We start from the raw sequence: 14,542 nt of genomic DNA, 5'->3' as shown, positions 1-14,542 counted from the left end.
GTGAACCCACACAAAAATTCGGGAGTAATATTTCTCCCTATGTTATATATGCATGTCGATTTGTTTTGTGATTGGATCCATTGTGGCTATTTGCCGGCCATTTTGTGTCCTGTATTTGATGTCGGTGCGTCCATTTACGCAAATTTCTCAGCGACGCCAGGAGCAATTTATATATATATATATATATATATATATATATATATATATATATATATATATATATATATATATATATATATATATATATATATATATATATAATTGACCTTGGGAAGCCCGCCAAATTAATTTCGATCATTTACAATCTTGTTGCTTTAAATATCCGATATCGTATAAAAGTACAATATCGCGTTGCCATCATACTTTTCTTATTTACATTTGACGCAATGAAGATACTAGTGCACGAAAATTCTTGGTGGTCAAAAACTGCAAACACATAACAATAAAAAGCAGGGTCAGATGTAGACTTACTTAATTTAAGTCTTTCCAAAGCAACACGATTGGAACTAAGTTATAATAATAATAATAATAATAATAATAATAATAACAAGGCAGTATTGCTGAAGGCAATGAGTACTTGGGCCGTGATAGAGTAATTTTGAGGACAATATAAACTACTATTCAAATATGGTCTTGAATTTCCTCCTGTCAATTAGGCATTTGATTAACTGGTTATTAAACGAAGCAATGGCATGACAACGGCAAAATATGTCTAGCAACTTTTGTGGAGTTTGAGGCAGGGGTTCTTTATTTATAGTGGAAATTGCTTAAACTCCTTAAATATTCAAATTACAGCAAATTTCTTTTGTTCTCGATGGTAGATGTCTAATATTTAGATGGGCATATTTAGATTTCTACCCTATAGTTATCCCTATATACCAAAAATCGGACATCCAGCTCTATTGGCTTGCTCAGAATTAGATATGCGCATAATTAATGAGGTACAATATGTGGTGTCATAAGGTGTCCCATCATACCAAATATGAAGGGTGTAGCACTTGTGGTTACTGAGTTGTGGACAAATATATATATTTGAGGTCAAAGGTAATTGAGGTCACGTGACATTTTGTCATAATAATTGTATTGCTAAGTTATTCCTATATACCAAAAATCAGACCTCTAGCTCTATTGGCTCGCTCAAAATAAGATATGCGCATAATTAATGAGGTACAATATATGGTGTCATAAGGTGTCCTATCATACCAAATATGAAGGGTGTAGCACTTGTGGTTACTGAGTTGTGGATAAATATGTATATTTGAGGTCAAAGGTCATTGAGGTCACGTGACGTTTTGTCAAACAAATTGTATTGCTAAGTTATCCCTATATACCAAAAATCAGACCTCTAGCTCTATTGGCTCGCTCAAAATAAGATATGCGCATAATTAATGGAGTACAATATGTGGCGTCATAAGGTGTCCCATCATACCAAATATGAAAGGTTTAACACTTGTGGTTACTGAGTTATGGACAATAATGTATATTTGAGGTCAAAGGTCACCAAGGTCACATGATATTTTGTCAAAATGTCTGAGATATCTGCATGAACCGATGGACTCACTGATGGACTCACGGACGGATATGACCCAATCTATAAGCCCCCTGGACTTATCATAAACAAAAAACTGTGTCACTGCATCCTTTAGGCAATATGAATACGATGAGAAACTAAATTTTTATTTTTCTTGGCCTTATACATGGGAGTCTATGGAGGTGTAAACTAAAAAGTCCTCTAACACGGCCAAATTCGATCGCATTGTGAAACAAATCGACGTGCATCTGTATGGGGTTGGGTACTATTCTTGTGCAAAGTTTGAAAGACATTGACCAGGGCATGTCTGAGATATCTGCGTGGACGGACGGCCGACGGACTGACATGACCAAACCTATAACTCCCCCAGGACTTCGTCCGTGGGCACTAAAAACAACGCAACAGTTATTACAGCTACACTGGCGGTAGGTTCATATCCAGAGCCCCGTACGGTCTGCCTCCGTCGCTTGAAAACAATCTCATAAACCTGGCCATATGGGCAACTGTGTATGTGCAGCTAGCTGGATGCTTGACTTCCCCGAGAAGGCGAGCTGTCACGTTCAAGCTCAGGATTATTTGTCGATCAAATTTCAGTAAATTTACCTTACCTAAATGAATTTCGCCGAAGTTTGACAAAATTGCATCGATTTTTCAGGTTCATATCCGACATTTTTGAGTTTTGAGTGCAGACAGAAATAAGTTTTGAAGCAACATGGCTGCGACCCCATGTTGACCCCTAGCCCTGCGTACGATGCTATGTGCTACAGCTAACACACAGCATAGTACGCAGGGCTAGCGAGAGAGTTGCCGACATCGACGGTTATTTACGAGAAGTGAATAAAAGACTGTCATTTTTGGAAGCGTCGAGTAGCTGAGGTAGGCTGGGATACGACTTGGGCCAAGAACGCTGAATTTCGGCAGTAATTTGGCTTTTTATGTCAAGTCCCAAAATGGATTTGAAGTCACCGACCCTACGTACGGGTCTTTGCAGGGCTGTGGTTAGCGGGGCGATTAGCTGTAGCGGAACACACAGCATCGTACGCAGGGCTAGTTGACCCCAACGTGAAAATGTGTTCGCGATCAAATTTTCATATATTTTTTTCAGAATTTTCGACAAAATCATTGCTTCTTAAATCTTTTGTAAAATATAAAATACTAAAATAAAAATGCGATGTGCCATGTCTCCAGATTTCTAAAATATCGTTCGTTGACCGTTCGACGGAATACTCATTTCGCAAACTTGTGACCAGTTGAAATTCAATAGGCCTACTGACCGCCAAATAATCTTAATGAGACGAGATCATTCTAGACATCCTCCAAATTATCCAACCATTTGCGTTAGAGTTCAGCTCGCTTAGAGTATCATAACATTCTTCGGTCTTCGTTTAGATCGACCCTAATCTCTCCCATTTAGAAAATAAATACACAAGCCACCTTGACAAAACTTCGTGCACCATCCAGGACCAAACGCACTGCAAATCTGTCTTGACGTCATCATCTCCTTACATGGTAATCGGCATACCGTATTTTTTAGCAAAGGAGACACAGAATACGTCGGAGTATTCAGTTTCAAAACGTATTACATTGTGTGATGTTGTCAAAAAAAGGTAATGTTACTGCAGTGGTATAAATTACAAAACACATAAGTTCAAATCAGTTTATTTTGGACTGGCTTTACCCAACATTTCATGTTGTTTCTTATGCCAGATTTGACCACGTGCTTACTGGCGACCCCTTTACATGCAAATTTTGTGTCAAATGGTGTGTTCTCCTGGAAAAACAAACGTACGATTTCTATATGAAGGAGGCGAAATTTGCCATCAAAACTCAAAACCACCCCTTTATGGGGTGTACCTAGCTATTTTGAACGAGCTTCTCGAATCTGCAGCTCTATTTCGAAATGATGGTCTGGTTTTCTCAGCTCAAGGATAAGTGTTCTCCATCGCTGTGGGCATTACTATTCTCAACTGGGGGTACAGTTTCCAGTCATAATGTTTTTCATTGTGTCCGGGATATAAAACCTTTCCTTTTCACACTTTTACTTGGATTAAGACTATAGTCCACATCTTGTCAGCGATTAAACATGTTTCAAGTTTAAATGTTAAATTCTGGTCTCGAGCCCTCCTGTTCAACCAAACTGAAATTACCCCTCCCACTTTGGCTCGTCCAGTGGGTGTAGCAAGGGTCGTGCCATCGCTTAGGAAACGGAGGGTGCATTAATTGTTGCATTTCGATGCACGTTTTGATTATATTCAGAAGATTTTGTGGCAAAAACTCAGATAGAGAAGCATTAATATTCACATCTCACTTATTCAAGACTGGCTGAGAGCATCACTTCCATTCAGTTAACATCATTACGCCATTTATTATGCCAAGAAAGATGAAGCCCAGACATTTTGCCCTCCCTGGTCTCAGCCAGAAATGGTTATACCTTACAGAGTTTTTTCCCACGGAATGAAAACAAATGTACTTGGGCTGAGGCCCAAGTACAATAATAATATTCATTTAAAAGCGTCAATATCCACAACAAAGTGATCAAGGACGCTGTGATAAAATTTCCATATCACAAAAGCAATTCAAACAGTAAAAAACTACAATAAAACCATCTAAAACCAAAGTCTTAAAAGAAGATTTATAAAGGAAAGTTTTAACATTAGTTTTAAAAAATTGATAAGCTAGGAGAACGCCAAACATCAAATGGAAGATTGTTCCAGAGTATTGGAGCTGCTACACTGAACGAACGATCTCCATACTTCTTTATTCGCGATCGCACCGGACAAAGTCTGAACTGATCAGCTGACCTCAAGTTACGACATTGAACATAGAGTGAGATCATATTTGAAAGATAACTGGGAGCAAACCCGTGAATACACTTAAAAGTCAAGACTAACATCTAATGCGCTGTGTCACCGGTAACCAATGCAACTGGTACAGAACAGGGGTGATATGAAGAAAGATTTTTGAACGAGTTAAAATTCTTGCAGCCATGTTTTGAATACGTTGAATCTGAATGATTAAATTATTCGGAAGTCCATACAACAGAGAGTTACAGAAATCAATACGAGATTTGATAAAAGCATGGACAAGTTGTTCTGTGGCAGACCTTGATAAATATTTACGAATACGTGCAATGCGTCGTAGATGAAAAGTTGCTGTATTGCAGATCTCTGAAAAATGAGGCCTCAGTGTGAGATGAGAGTCAATAATGGCGCCCAGGCTTTTGGCCTGATAGCAAACAGGCATTGTAGCATTTCCAACCGTGACCGTTTTACACAAATTTCTGTTACATTTCTATCTGATGGACTATCCGAGGAGAAAATTACAAATTCTGTTTTATCATCATTTAAAGTGAGAAAATTTGTAGACATCCAGAGTCTGACATCTGAAATACAATTTTCAAGTCTAGATTTGAAATCATTCTGATGGCATTATCCCTGGTGAAAGACATATACAATTTTGAATCATATTAGATTTCCGGGTATTTTTCGCTTGAAAATGACTATTTAGAGAAAACAGTAACGGGAAATGGTATGAAATGGCGAAGATTGATTCAACACGGACATTGGCGATGATATCGTCTTCAGTTTGAGTGAGTGTATGACCATAGTGTGGACAGCACGATATGTAGGACCAGTGACACATTGGCGCATATAGAAAATGAATCAAGTATGTCACGATATTTGTGAGCACTTGGGCAGTTTCAGTCACTTCAAAATGAAAGTTAAAGTCACCAGCGATAATTGGATCTCTATAATTTGCAAATTTCTCAAAAGTGTTTTGATGTCATATTGTCGAATGTTGCGATATTACAAGTCATAAAAACAAGTATGTAGCTCAAAAAGAAAAGCAGATGATTTTAAATTTGCAGATTATATCGACATTACTTTACCATCATATTAACCAAAGTAGTTACTATCGTGTTGGGTATAAACTATGCACCTCCTCGCCCTACCAACTTACGGACTTCCGCGAATCTTCATCAAATTTCACATTGATTACAAACTTTGTAGAAACTTATACGCAACCACACTCGATCACTTACTTTTATGACCAGCCATCCTCCCCCTCGTAGCTACTTTACGTTCTAATAGCCGACTTTAAACAATACATTTTGAGCGGCGCTCGAACTTGTTTTACGGCTCTAACAATCCCAGAAGCTAAGTGTTTATATATTTCTACAGATGTCTTCTTCTAAGTCGTAGTGTGATGGGACATCAAATTACATTTACCGACAAGGACTTGCTTGCCAGCATTTTGAACTAGTCCGTAAGTTATAGATCTAGAGTCTGTAAGAAAGTCCGTCTGTAAGTTTATACGGGAGGTGGGATGGTGAGTGGGTGTTGCACCATCATACTCAAATTTTAAAACTTAAAATACAATCTGAAGTTCGTTTGTGAAATCTGCGGAGCGTATACTCATACTCAAGCCTCTTATTTTGAAAACGAAATTTATTCCAACAAAGAGGCGAGTAATGCAAATCTATGTAACTACGAATGTGTCGAGCAAATGAACGAAATTGTAAAGCAAAATGTCAAAAAAATAGTCATTTTACCAAAAAGGAGAAAAAGAGAAATATCAAAACAAAAATACATACTATCATATAATTGTGTTCAGGACGCATCCTTCCAGATAAATTTATTTCAACAAAGTCCCAAACAAAGTAAATCTATATAACTGTGAATGTGGTAAAATTACATTTCAACTTGTCTAATTAAAACCAAAATCAGTCATTTAACTACAAAGATCATCATATAAATGCATTCCGGATGCATTCTTGTCCTTCAAGTCTTACAAGGCTTGAAAACTTAGTGACAAAATCCTCAGCTTTGTTCACATCTGATAAGTGAAATACAATGTATTCATCCATGAGGAGAGATAACATGCATGACATAGGATTGAAGGTAAACTTTAATCCCATCAAGAGTAACCGAATTTCGAATATTCCAAACTGTGCATTCTACAAAGGAAATAATACAGTTGATGATGTCAGATGTTGCATTATTATCATTTTCGATTCTTACAATGGCTAATCTTTTGATATTGATATTGTTATCAAAGGTGTGTTTTCTGACAAAGAAAGAAATATATTTCTGCCAGATTTCTTTTACATATTTACACTCAAATAAGAAGTGTCTTCACGGCCCCAAATATGGCATTTTCCGTCACTTAAATTAAAAGTTTTGTCCAAACTTCCTGTGAATAGGCCCGTATGGAAAATCTTCCAATTTAAATCATAGCCTATGTGTCCGTCCCCATGGGTTGGTAGGTGTATAACTTCAGTTATACCTTGCTGGTGCGCTCGTTGTTGACTTTGTGAAAGTTAATCCGGTGATAATCTGCTGACAGCGTCCACGGATTAGTAATTTACCCTTACTTACTTTGGCAAATTACTCATCAGATAATAGACTAACTACCTTGCCTGCTTTGGCGAATTAGGCAATCAAACTGGTCAGATATACGTAATAGATGCAGCATGCCGATAAAACGTTTACGCAAGATTGTCAAGGGCAGAGCAAGACCAAAACACCAAAGTTTGGTAGAATAAACCTTTATTAGAAATACAACAAAGCACCTACCAACCCATGGGGACGGACACATAGGCTATCCCTTATGGTTGAATGAAGACGACAGCCATGGCCATTCAGCAACCAACGTAAAGTTGGCGTCATCCTCATCCTCATCCTCAGCCTCAGAGGTCACGCGAAAATGAGGATGAGGATGACGCTACAGCGTCAGCTTCACCGGCGTCAGATCCGATTATTCCCGAATGCGTCTGATGGAATGATAAGTGTAAAAACGGCTTTAAAAATGTGCTCCAAGTTTCATATCACTGTAAATGTTAATCAAAACACAGTGGGGGATGTATTTCATAATATTTAGTAACCTCTCCTCTTAATATCCGTTTCTCACGATGCAGTAATAACGCAACATTCTTAGCCCTGAATTTCCTTAAAGTTGAAAGGTTGTATGTTTAATACGTTGACTTTTCAGGCCTCAAGCCATGGTTATACCAGTTAATTGTTTTATATGTCCTCTGAATAATTAGGGCTTTCATATCGCCTCTCATGGTGGCGATTTTTATACATTTCGGACCACGTATACTTTTTTGCACCAATTTTTGGGAAATCTTAATGCAAGAGTTGAGAGGATACCAACAAACACATCCACGAATCCATGGACTGAAAATTACGAACATTTCCAAAAAACTAGTCTGTATGAGATATTCTAACAATAAAATATTACCTGCGAACCAATTTTACGATTCAAAAGAAAATTGAGAAAGACTGGAGTTGTTATTTTCTTAAGTTTTGGGCGAATTTTATCATTTATCCGTCATCGGGTAGCGCAACTTCGGCAATCTTCGGATACGACGCTGAAGCTGACGCTGAGCAGCGTCATTTTCAGCGTCAGCTAGAAAGGTCACCTGAGGCTGAGGATGAGGATGAGGATGACGCCAACTTTACGTTGGTCATTCAGCAAGCCTGTAAGCCAAAGAGCGCCCTCTTTCAAAGGTCAAAGGTGAAACGTTTCAATGAGTCCTCGTCAGCATCTCGCATCTCGGGGTGAGCAGTCTACGGTCGCTGAAAATAGACCATTTCTTCTGTAATTTTCACCAAAGATTACATTTCCAGAGTATGTACACGTCTTTTAAGGGGTTGAGCGACAGAAATCGTGTTATCAAGATGGCATCGTTGGGAATAAGGAACAATAACAGCACAACTGTTCGGGATCGAGAGCAACAGACAACAACCAGTAACAACGCTGTCTCCAGTGACAGATATACACGTGACATTCTCTTCAGTCCTAAAGGTATTTATTCCACCATGTATGTCAACCCCATAAAGTAGTCCGCATTGGTCTACAGAGGATTACAGAGTGTGTCCATTCGTGAAATAATATACGGTTTCTCACTTCTACTGTCTATGCTTGTTGTACCACAGTCCCGCGCGCGTGGTTCGAAACACATGTAACCCTGCGTCCGGGAGCAGGTCACAGTTCCATGGCATATACCACGCGTCGCGCGTGGTATATGCATATCACGGGGTGGCCGCTTTGTATAGAAACACGCGGAACTGTGGAGCAGGTCACCTCGACCCCTGTTCGTTTCGACCCCAGTATTCCACACCCTCTTGTCGCTGATTTCGGTCACCTCGACCCTGGTACCCAACTACGTCAACCTTGTCGCACTACAACATTTTAAATATACCCTGCAACTTGCCTGGGAGAATTGATAGTATTTCCATGAGAAAATCTGCTTGCTTCATAACAATAATTTGGGCTTTTTGAAGCGCAAAATGCAGGCACCACTGCATAATGCCAGTGCGTATTCAGTTTGGCGACAATTGGCTTTATACAAGAACTACATCTGCCTTCTGGCCATTCACAATTTTTGCACCAGCTCAGCAAGTAGCTGCAAAATTGTAGCTCTACAGTGAAGCTGTCAGTGAGTTTTGGTTTTTGTGACCTTGCTCACCAGTAGAACTACAATGCTGAAGGCCCTGTAGCGTTGAAAAATAGGCGTGTCGCACATGATGTGGCATTTTGATGTGAAAACCCACATATTTACTGCATTTTTTCATACCGATTTATCACTACTGAAGACTAAACACTGTACTACACTAACTGTGTCGTTTATAGGGTTTGATAGTTGTTCAAACACATCGATCGTGTTCCAAAATTATTTCTTGGGGCCGCCATTTCTAACTTCCAGTAATGATGGCTCACAGAAACAGGCTCAATGTCGTCGTCACTGGGTGTGCTTTATTTCGTAAATAAATCATAAGATATCTCCAGCACTTTACCTTAGTTGTATGGGAGGCTTGAGATAGAGTCAAGTGTCTGACCCAAAAGAATTTTACTGCTATATGCAATCACGATACATCAATTCTGTGTAGTTTAATATGTAAGTGATGTGTTCTGTATTTTCTCAGAATGTTCAGCAATTTGTAAAGCTGCAAGACAATTTGACCAACTACATGAGTTAGGAAAATCGTTTGAGAGTCTTTCAAGCACCTTATGTCTGAAAAATCAGGACAACACATCAGCCATGTCAGGTAAGGTTCTATGCGAGGGTTTCATGTGTGTTGATACAGCAGTGGTGTTCATCTTTCTTTGAGCTGGCATTTCAGGTTCTGCTATACTGCTGCTACATGTGTTTGATAGTGCTATTATTACCGTACATACCGTACTGTACTTGCTGCATTTACATGGAAGTGCATGTAGCATTTTGATTTTTAGGATCAGACAGTTGTGATATCTTGTCATCAATACCACTGATATAGTGTGTACCTCAACATGTACTTTACTGGATTACTCCAGGAAAAATCTCAAGAATCACCACATGTACATTCAAACACTCAGTATTTTGAATGAATATGAATTATACAGATTGGATCCTAATCAGATTAATGTGCTTGACCAATAAATATGCAATTTGGTCCAAACATGTGAAAGCTGTTAAAATCAACACTTGAGAACTGATAATCTTGTTAGCCTAGTGGAGATAGCAAGATTTCCTTGAAGGGTTGAAACTTTAATAAAACTTTACAGCAGGCGTACAACTTATGGGCACATCAAATTAGGTAATTACCCGGCTACTTTCCTTAGCACTGTGTTATATGATCTTGTGTTTACCTAAACAAGCCTCTGTTTTACGGTCTGAAGACTGATAAGGAATTCACGAAATTCAGAAGGCAGCTCCTACATTGAGGAAAGTGATATGCCTATACTAGAACAAGCACCCAGTTCTTTGGAGAGTTTTGAAAGTGGGATAAAACATATAAGTGTAAAATACAATATTGTAGTTACAATTTAAATACAAAAAGAAAAACTGGACACAAAATGACTACCAAGAGTTCATGCTTTGAACTATACAATATTTTTATCCTTTCAAAACTTTTCAAAATAGGCATATAGAGTGGATTCCTTATCAGTCTTCAGACCATAAAACAGAACCTTGTTATTATAGAGTTCATGATTTAGCTGGATAGGTATTAGATACTGTAGGCTGGAGGCCAAAAATGTATCCATTATCACTACCCGTAGAATATCAGTCTGTCTGGTGTGTGGCCAAAACTTCAATTTGCATAACAGTGATTTGCATAATTTATAACTCGTCCCTCTCCCAGATTTTCAAGAAGCAGGAACATTCCAGGGAAGACAATTACTTTTTAGCTACTATAGACTATAGTCTATAGAAGCTATTGGGATGGGTATCCGTCCGGCGTCAGTCTGTATGTATGTATGTATGTATGTATGTATGTATGTATGTATGTATGTCCGTTTGTGAGGCGTCCGTCCACTCAAATATCTTGAGAACCGCAGTACTTACTGATTTGATATTTGTTGTGTAGATGAAAAATATGATTTTGAGAAACTATTTTTTTTATTTTTTGATATTGTTGAAAATAGGCAAATTAATGCCAAAAAAGGTGTTTTTGGTAAAAAATCTTCTCCTTCATAACCGCTGGTCAGACAGCTTTGTTATTTGGTATACAGGTCCCTAGGGGTAACCCAACTTAGATTTGTTCAAATTGTGATGAAATATGCAAATGTGTATTTCTAAGGAATTTTTTTGTCATTTTTGGTCAAAATTTGACTTACATTGTATGTAATTCTAGTACTGTATAAACCCTATCAATTCACCCAGAAAAAAATAATTGATATGATTTTAAATAATTGAATTTATTAGGAAATCATCAAAGCCAAAATAATTTTAGTGTAGAATTATCAGAAAGTTCAACTTTTTTTGACAGTTCATAGTGAAATGCTTACCATCTTGGAGGATTAAAACATGTAAAGGCAACTTTCCTGAATCCCAACTTTGACATATTCTGAACCGTCATTTATTGTGCCCTGGATGTTATCTAAAAGAAATTGCTCAAAATAGTCAATAGAGATAAAGATAGAGATAGAGAAAGTTCTAATTTCCATTTATGGTCGACTTGGTAAGGATAAAATAAAATTACTTTTTGAGGAAAAAAATAGAGTGGTCAAGTAAAAGAGTGGTCAAAGTGATAGGGTTTTTACGGTAAAGCTGGGCTGAAGATTCTTCATGTGCTATTTATAGCAATTATGCAATCTGTGTAAACAGTGCAATGAAAGTTACATGATTCCTTATAATGCTTTTGATGACCTTGAACTTCTTAAGTTTCAAACATTTGTCTCTTCAGTGTGCTTTCTCTGAGTATGTACAGTCTCAACTTATTCAACAGAACTCACTTACAATGTTAATCAAAGATATCCACCTTCTTCATCAATACATGTGTCACAAAAGGTTATTCTCTACAAAACACAGCAGAGCTCTGTCAACTGTTGAGTTGCTTGTTTTTTCAAAACCGCTGGTCAGACAGCTTTAAAATTTGGTTTACAAGTCCCGAGGACGACCTTAGTGAGATAATTTCATACAGACAGGAAATACCTAATTTTGTATCCATGTCTATAGTAGCTTCAGGGACTTTGGCCCTATGTTTATCTACTTGCCCTTAAGAAAAGTGGGGGTTAAAGTTGCAGTTAAAGCCGCAATTTTCAATGCCAGTTTCTCGCATTAGTGGAGTTCTCCTTTCAGTTAAACACTTGGCCAGTACGATTTGAGATTTCTATACATTAATTACACAAACTGATCTCAACTTCGGCCCCTTTTGCTAATCCTGCAAACTGAGTTTATACTAGCGTTTGATTGTCAGATTGACGGTCAGTTCAAATCACTAACAGTCATCGATTCCCCACCACCAACACTCGATTTTCCTAAAAAAATCGTCTTCTAGTCGCATTAGAATTTGAATGTAACCACAGAGTTTGATCGGCAGCAGCCTTGCGCTGACCGCTTGGCAGTCTGCATGCGTTTTATCGGCCAGGAGAAAATAAAAAGTAGCATTTTCTGGAGCGTTTGCCCGCATGTTGCCTGTTTGGTGTCCAATACACAATGAATACCGCCATACCTTAGTGTCTTGTAAAGGGAGACGGTGCCTTTAAGTTCACTTGCCCCCAGTCGGAAAACTACCTGCTCTGTATAATGTACATTGTTTGGAAAAAGCAAAAAAAACATCGATTTTTTAATGTCACACTTTATTTTGAAAACTATCTGGCATTAAGTTATTCATCAAGCCTTATGATGTTGTGAGCAAATGTCAGTCACTCTTTCAGGGTTCTCCCCAGACTTTGATGAGTGCCAGAGAACTCATTAATATTCATGATCATTATACTGCTAATGTCCAATTGCTTTCAAAATTGATAAGCAGTTCACACTTAGGATGAGCTCACTCAAGTTTGTTCAAATCATGAAATTTGCATAGTTGTATTTTGGAGGCATTTTTTGCTTTTTTTTGTAGAAAAATACACATTTGATTCGGTAGTTCTCCATTTGGAAAATTTGTTGGTCCTGAAAAGGACCATGTGCATTTATGTACCAGCTGTACATAAAAGGTGTGATAGCTGTATCTTTTTCGCATTATTTTTGTGATTTTACTTCAAAACAAAAACCAGTTCATTGGAAAGTACTCATTAGGGGTGTTTATTATACAGGTAGAATAAACTGACAAGTGTGACTACATGTGCCATTTTGAGCAAGATAAATAATAAATGTTTGCCCAAACATAACATGACGGCATCATGCAAATAAAGCAAAAACACAGTATGCAGTGCATATATATATGCACTGCCTACTGCATTTATATTTATGCATATTTACGCAGTGTTCAACATTTGTCCAGATCTTGTACCAGATTGCAGGGCTGGTAACTTTCAAAAGTTACCTGCTCTTCCAAAAAATTTACCAGCCCGGATTTTTTTTGTACGTTTTCTCCTTAGATCATCAAGTTTCTTTTGTTTTGCAAATTACACAGTAAAGTTATACTTTTGTAAATGACTACAGAAACTGCATATGATCTAGTCATATTTTATTTTATTTTCTGAATAAATGAAATGTTGAAATCTACACCAGACACAGAGAATTTCAAAATTCACTGCTATCAGCAGCATCCAAATCAGAAAAATTGGAATCGTAGTCCAAGTCAGCGGTTATATCAGCTGAATGGATAGAACTTTTATTTGTGAAGAAGGAAAATCTACAGACTTCCCTTCCACCACATCTAGCAGTTTTGCAACAGTCTGTTCCTCCATCACCTGCGCCATGTCTTAGGCCAAAGTCTTTCTCCAGTACCTCTCCATGAAAATGGGCTTTCTATATAATGGTGGTACGCTTTATTCCAGTGACAGATATTTGATTGCAGGTCGTGAGGAGCCAGGTCAAACACAGAAATTGAGGGAGAATGCATCTAAATCATTAACATAGACATAGTTGAGCTATTGAGTCTATTCTGGTACTGGGTCTTGGTAATTTTCATCTGTGAAAATCTCCTTTCACATGCCAAACGACAAATTGAGCACATGTATGTAGTGGCTAGGGTCAGATGGACCAGAATTCTCGTACAGTGAGTAATTTGGATGAACGCGAGTTCAAACTTTCAAAAGAAAAGCATATGGTGAAAATTCAAACCAAAGTAATATATTCTGACAAAAAACATTGAATGTTGTATTTTTAATATCAATTTATTCCATTGATTGATTTTTCTGATAAGACCCTGAAGTGCTTAGCTTGGCTGGTCGCGGCAATGGTAGTCCGTGTAACCATGGAGCTATGACAGCCTGACCTATTTTCAGCCTCATGACGCCCTTAACCCTTTTCCTGCCAAGTCGGTGAAAATCCGCTTGAAATTCGGTGTAGCCAGAATCTAAGCACTGGTGACCGTTATTCTCCCAACCCGGTGGAAATCGGGCCCTTTTTGGGTACCCCCTTTCCTGCCAAGACGACGGCACTACGTTTTGCTATCCCCTGTGCGTTTAGGGGTCATCCGAGGAGAGGTTTTCTGACAAGGAACGCCTTTTCCCCTCGAAATGGGTTCGCAGGGAGTCGATAGACAGGGAAAGGTGCAGAAACCTGTCCGCCAGTCCCCCACACCCGAGGGGGCTGGTTTTTATTTACCGCTTTTTAGCGGACTTGGCAGGATAGCA

At 38.3% G+C, this 14,542-nt stretch overlaps 1 protein-coding gene across 1 annotated transcript in view; it reads left to right on the top strand.

The window, feature by feature from the left end:
- Positions 1–8,049: 8,049 nt before the first annotated feature.
- Positions 8,050–14,542, top strand: part of LOC139122970 (zinc finger protein 493-like) — a 35,088-nt gene continuing 28,595 nt past the window's right edge. The window contains exons 1-2 of the mRNA XM_070688897.1: positions 8,050–8,341; positions 9,463–9,585. Of these exons, the coding sequence (XP_070544998.1) occupies positions 8,167–8,341; positions 9,463–9,585 (298 nt within the window). The 5' untranslated portion in view covers positions 8,050–8,166. The remainder of the gene's footprint in view (positions 8,342–9,462; positions 9,586–14,542) is intronic.

The sequence above is a fragment of the Ptychodera flava genome, chromosome 2, assembly GCF_041260155.1.
Source record: "Ptychodera flava strain L36383 chromosome 2, AS_Pfla_20210202, whole genome shotgun sequence".
Lineage (NCBI taxonomy): Eukaryota > Metazoa > Hemichordata > Enteropneusta > Ptychoderidae > Ptychodera > Ptychodera flava.
Note: the sequence above shows the minus strand (reverse complement) of the source record. Positions and strands in the feature narration are given on the sequence as shown.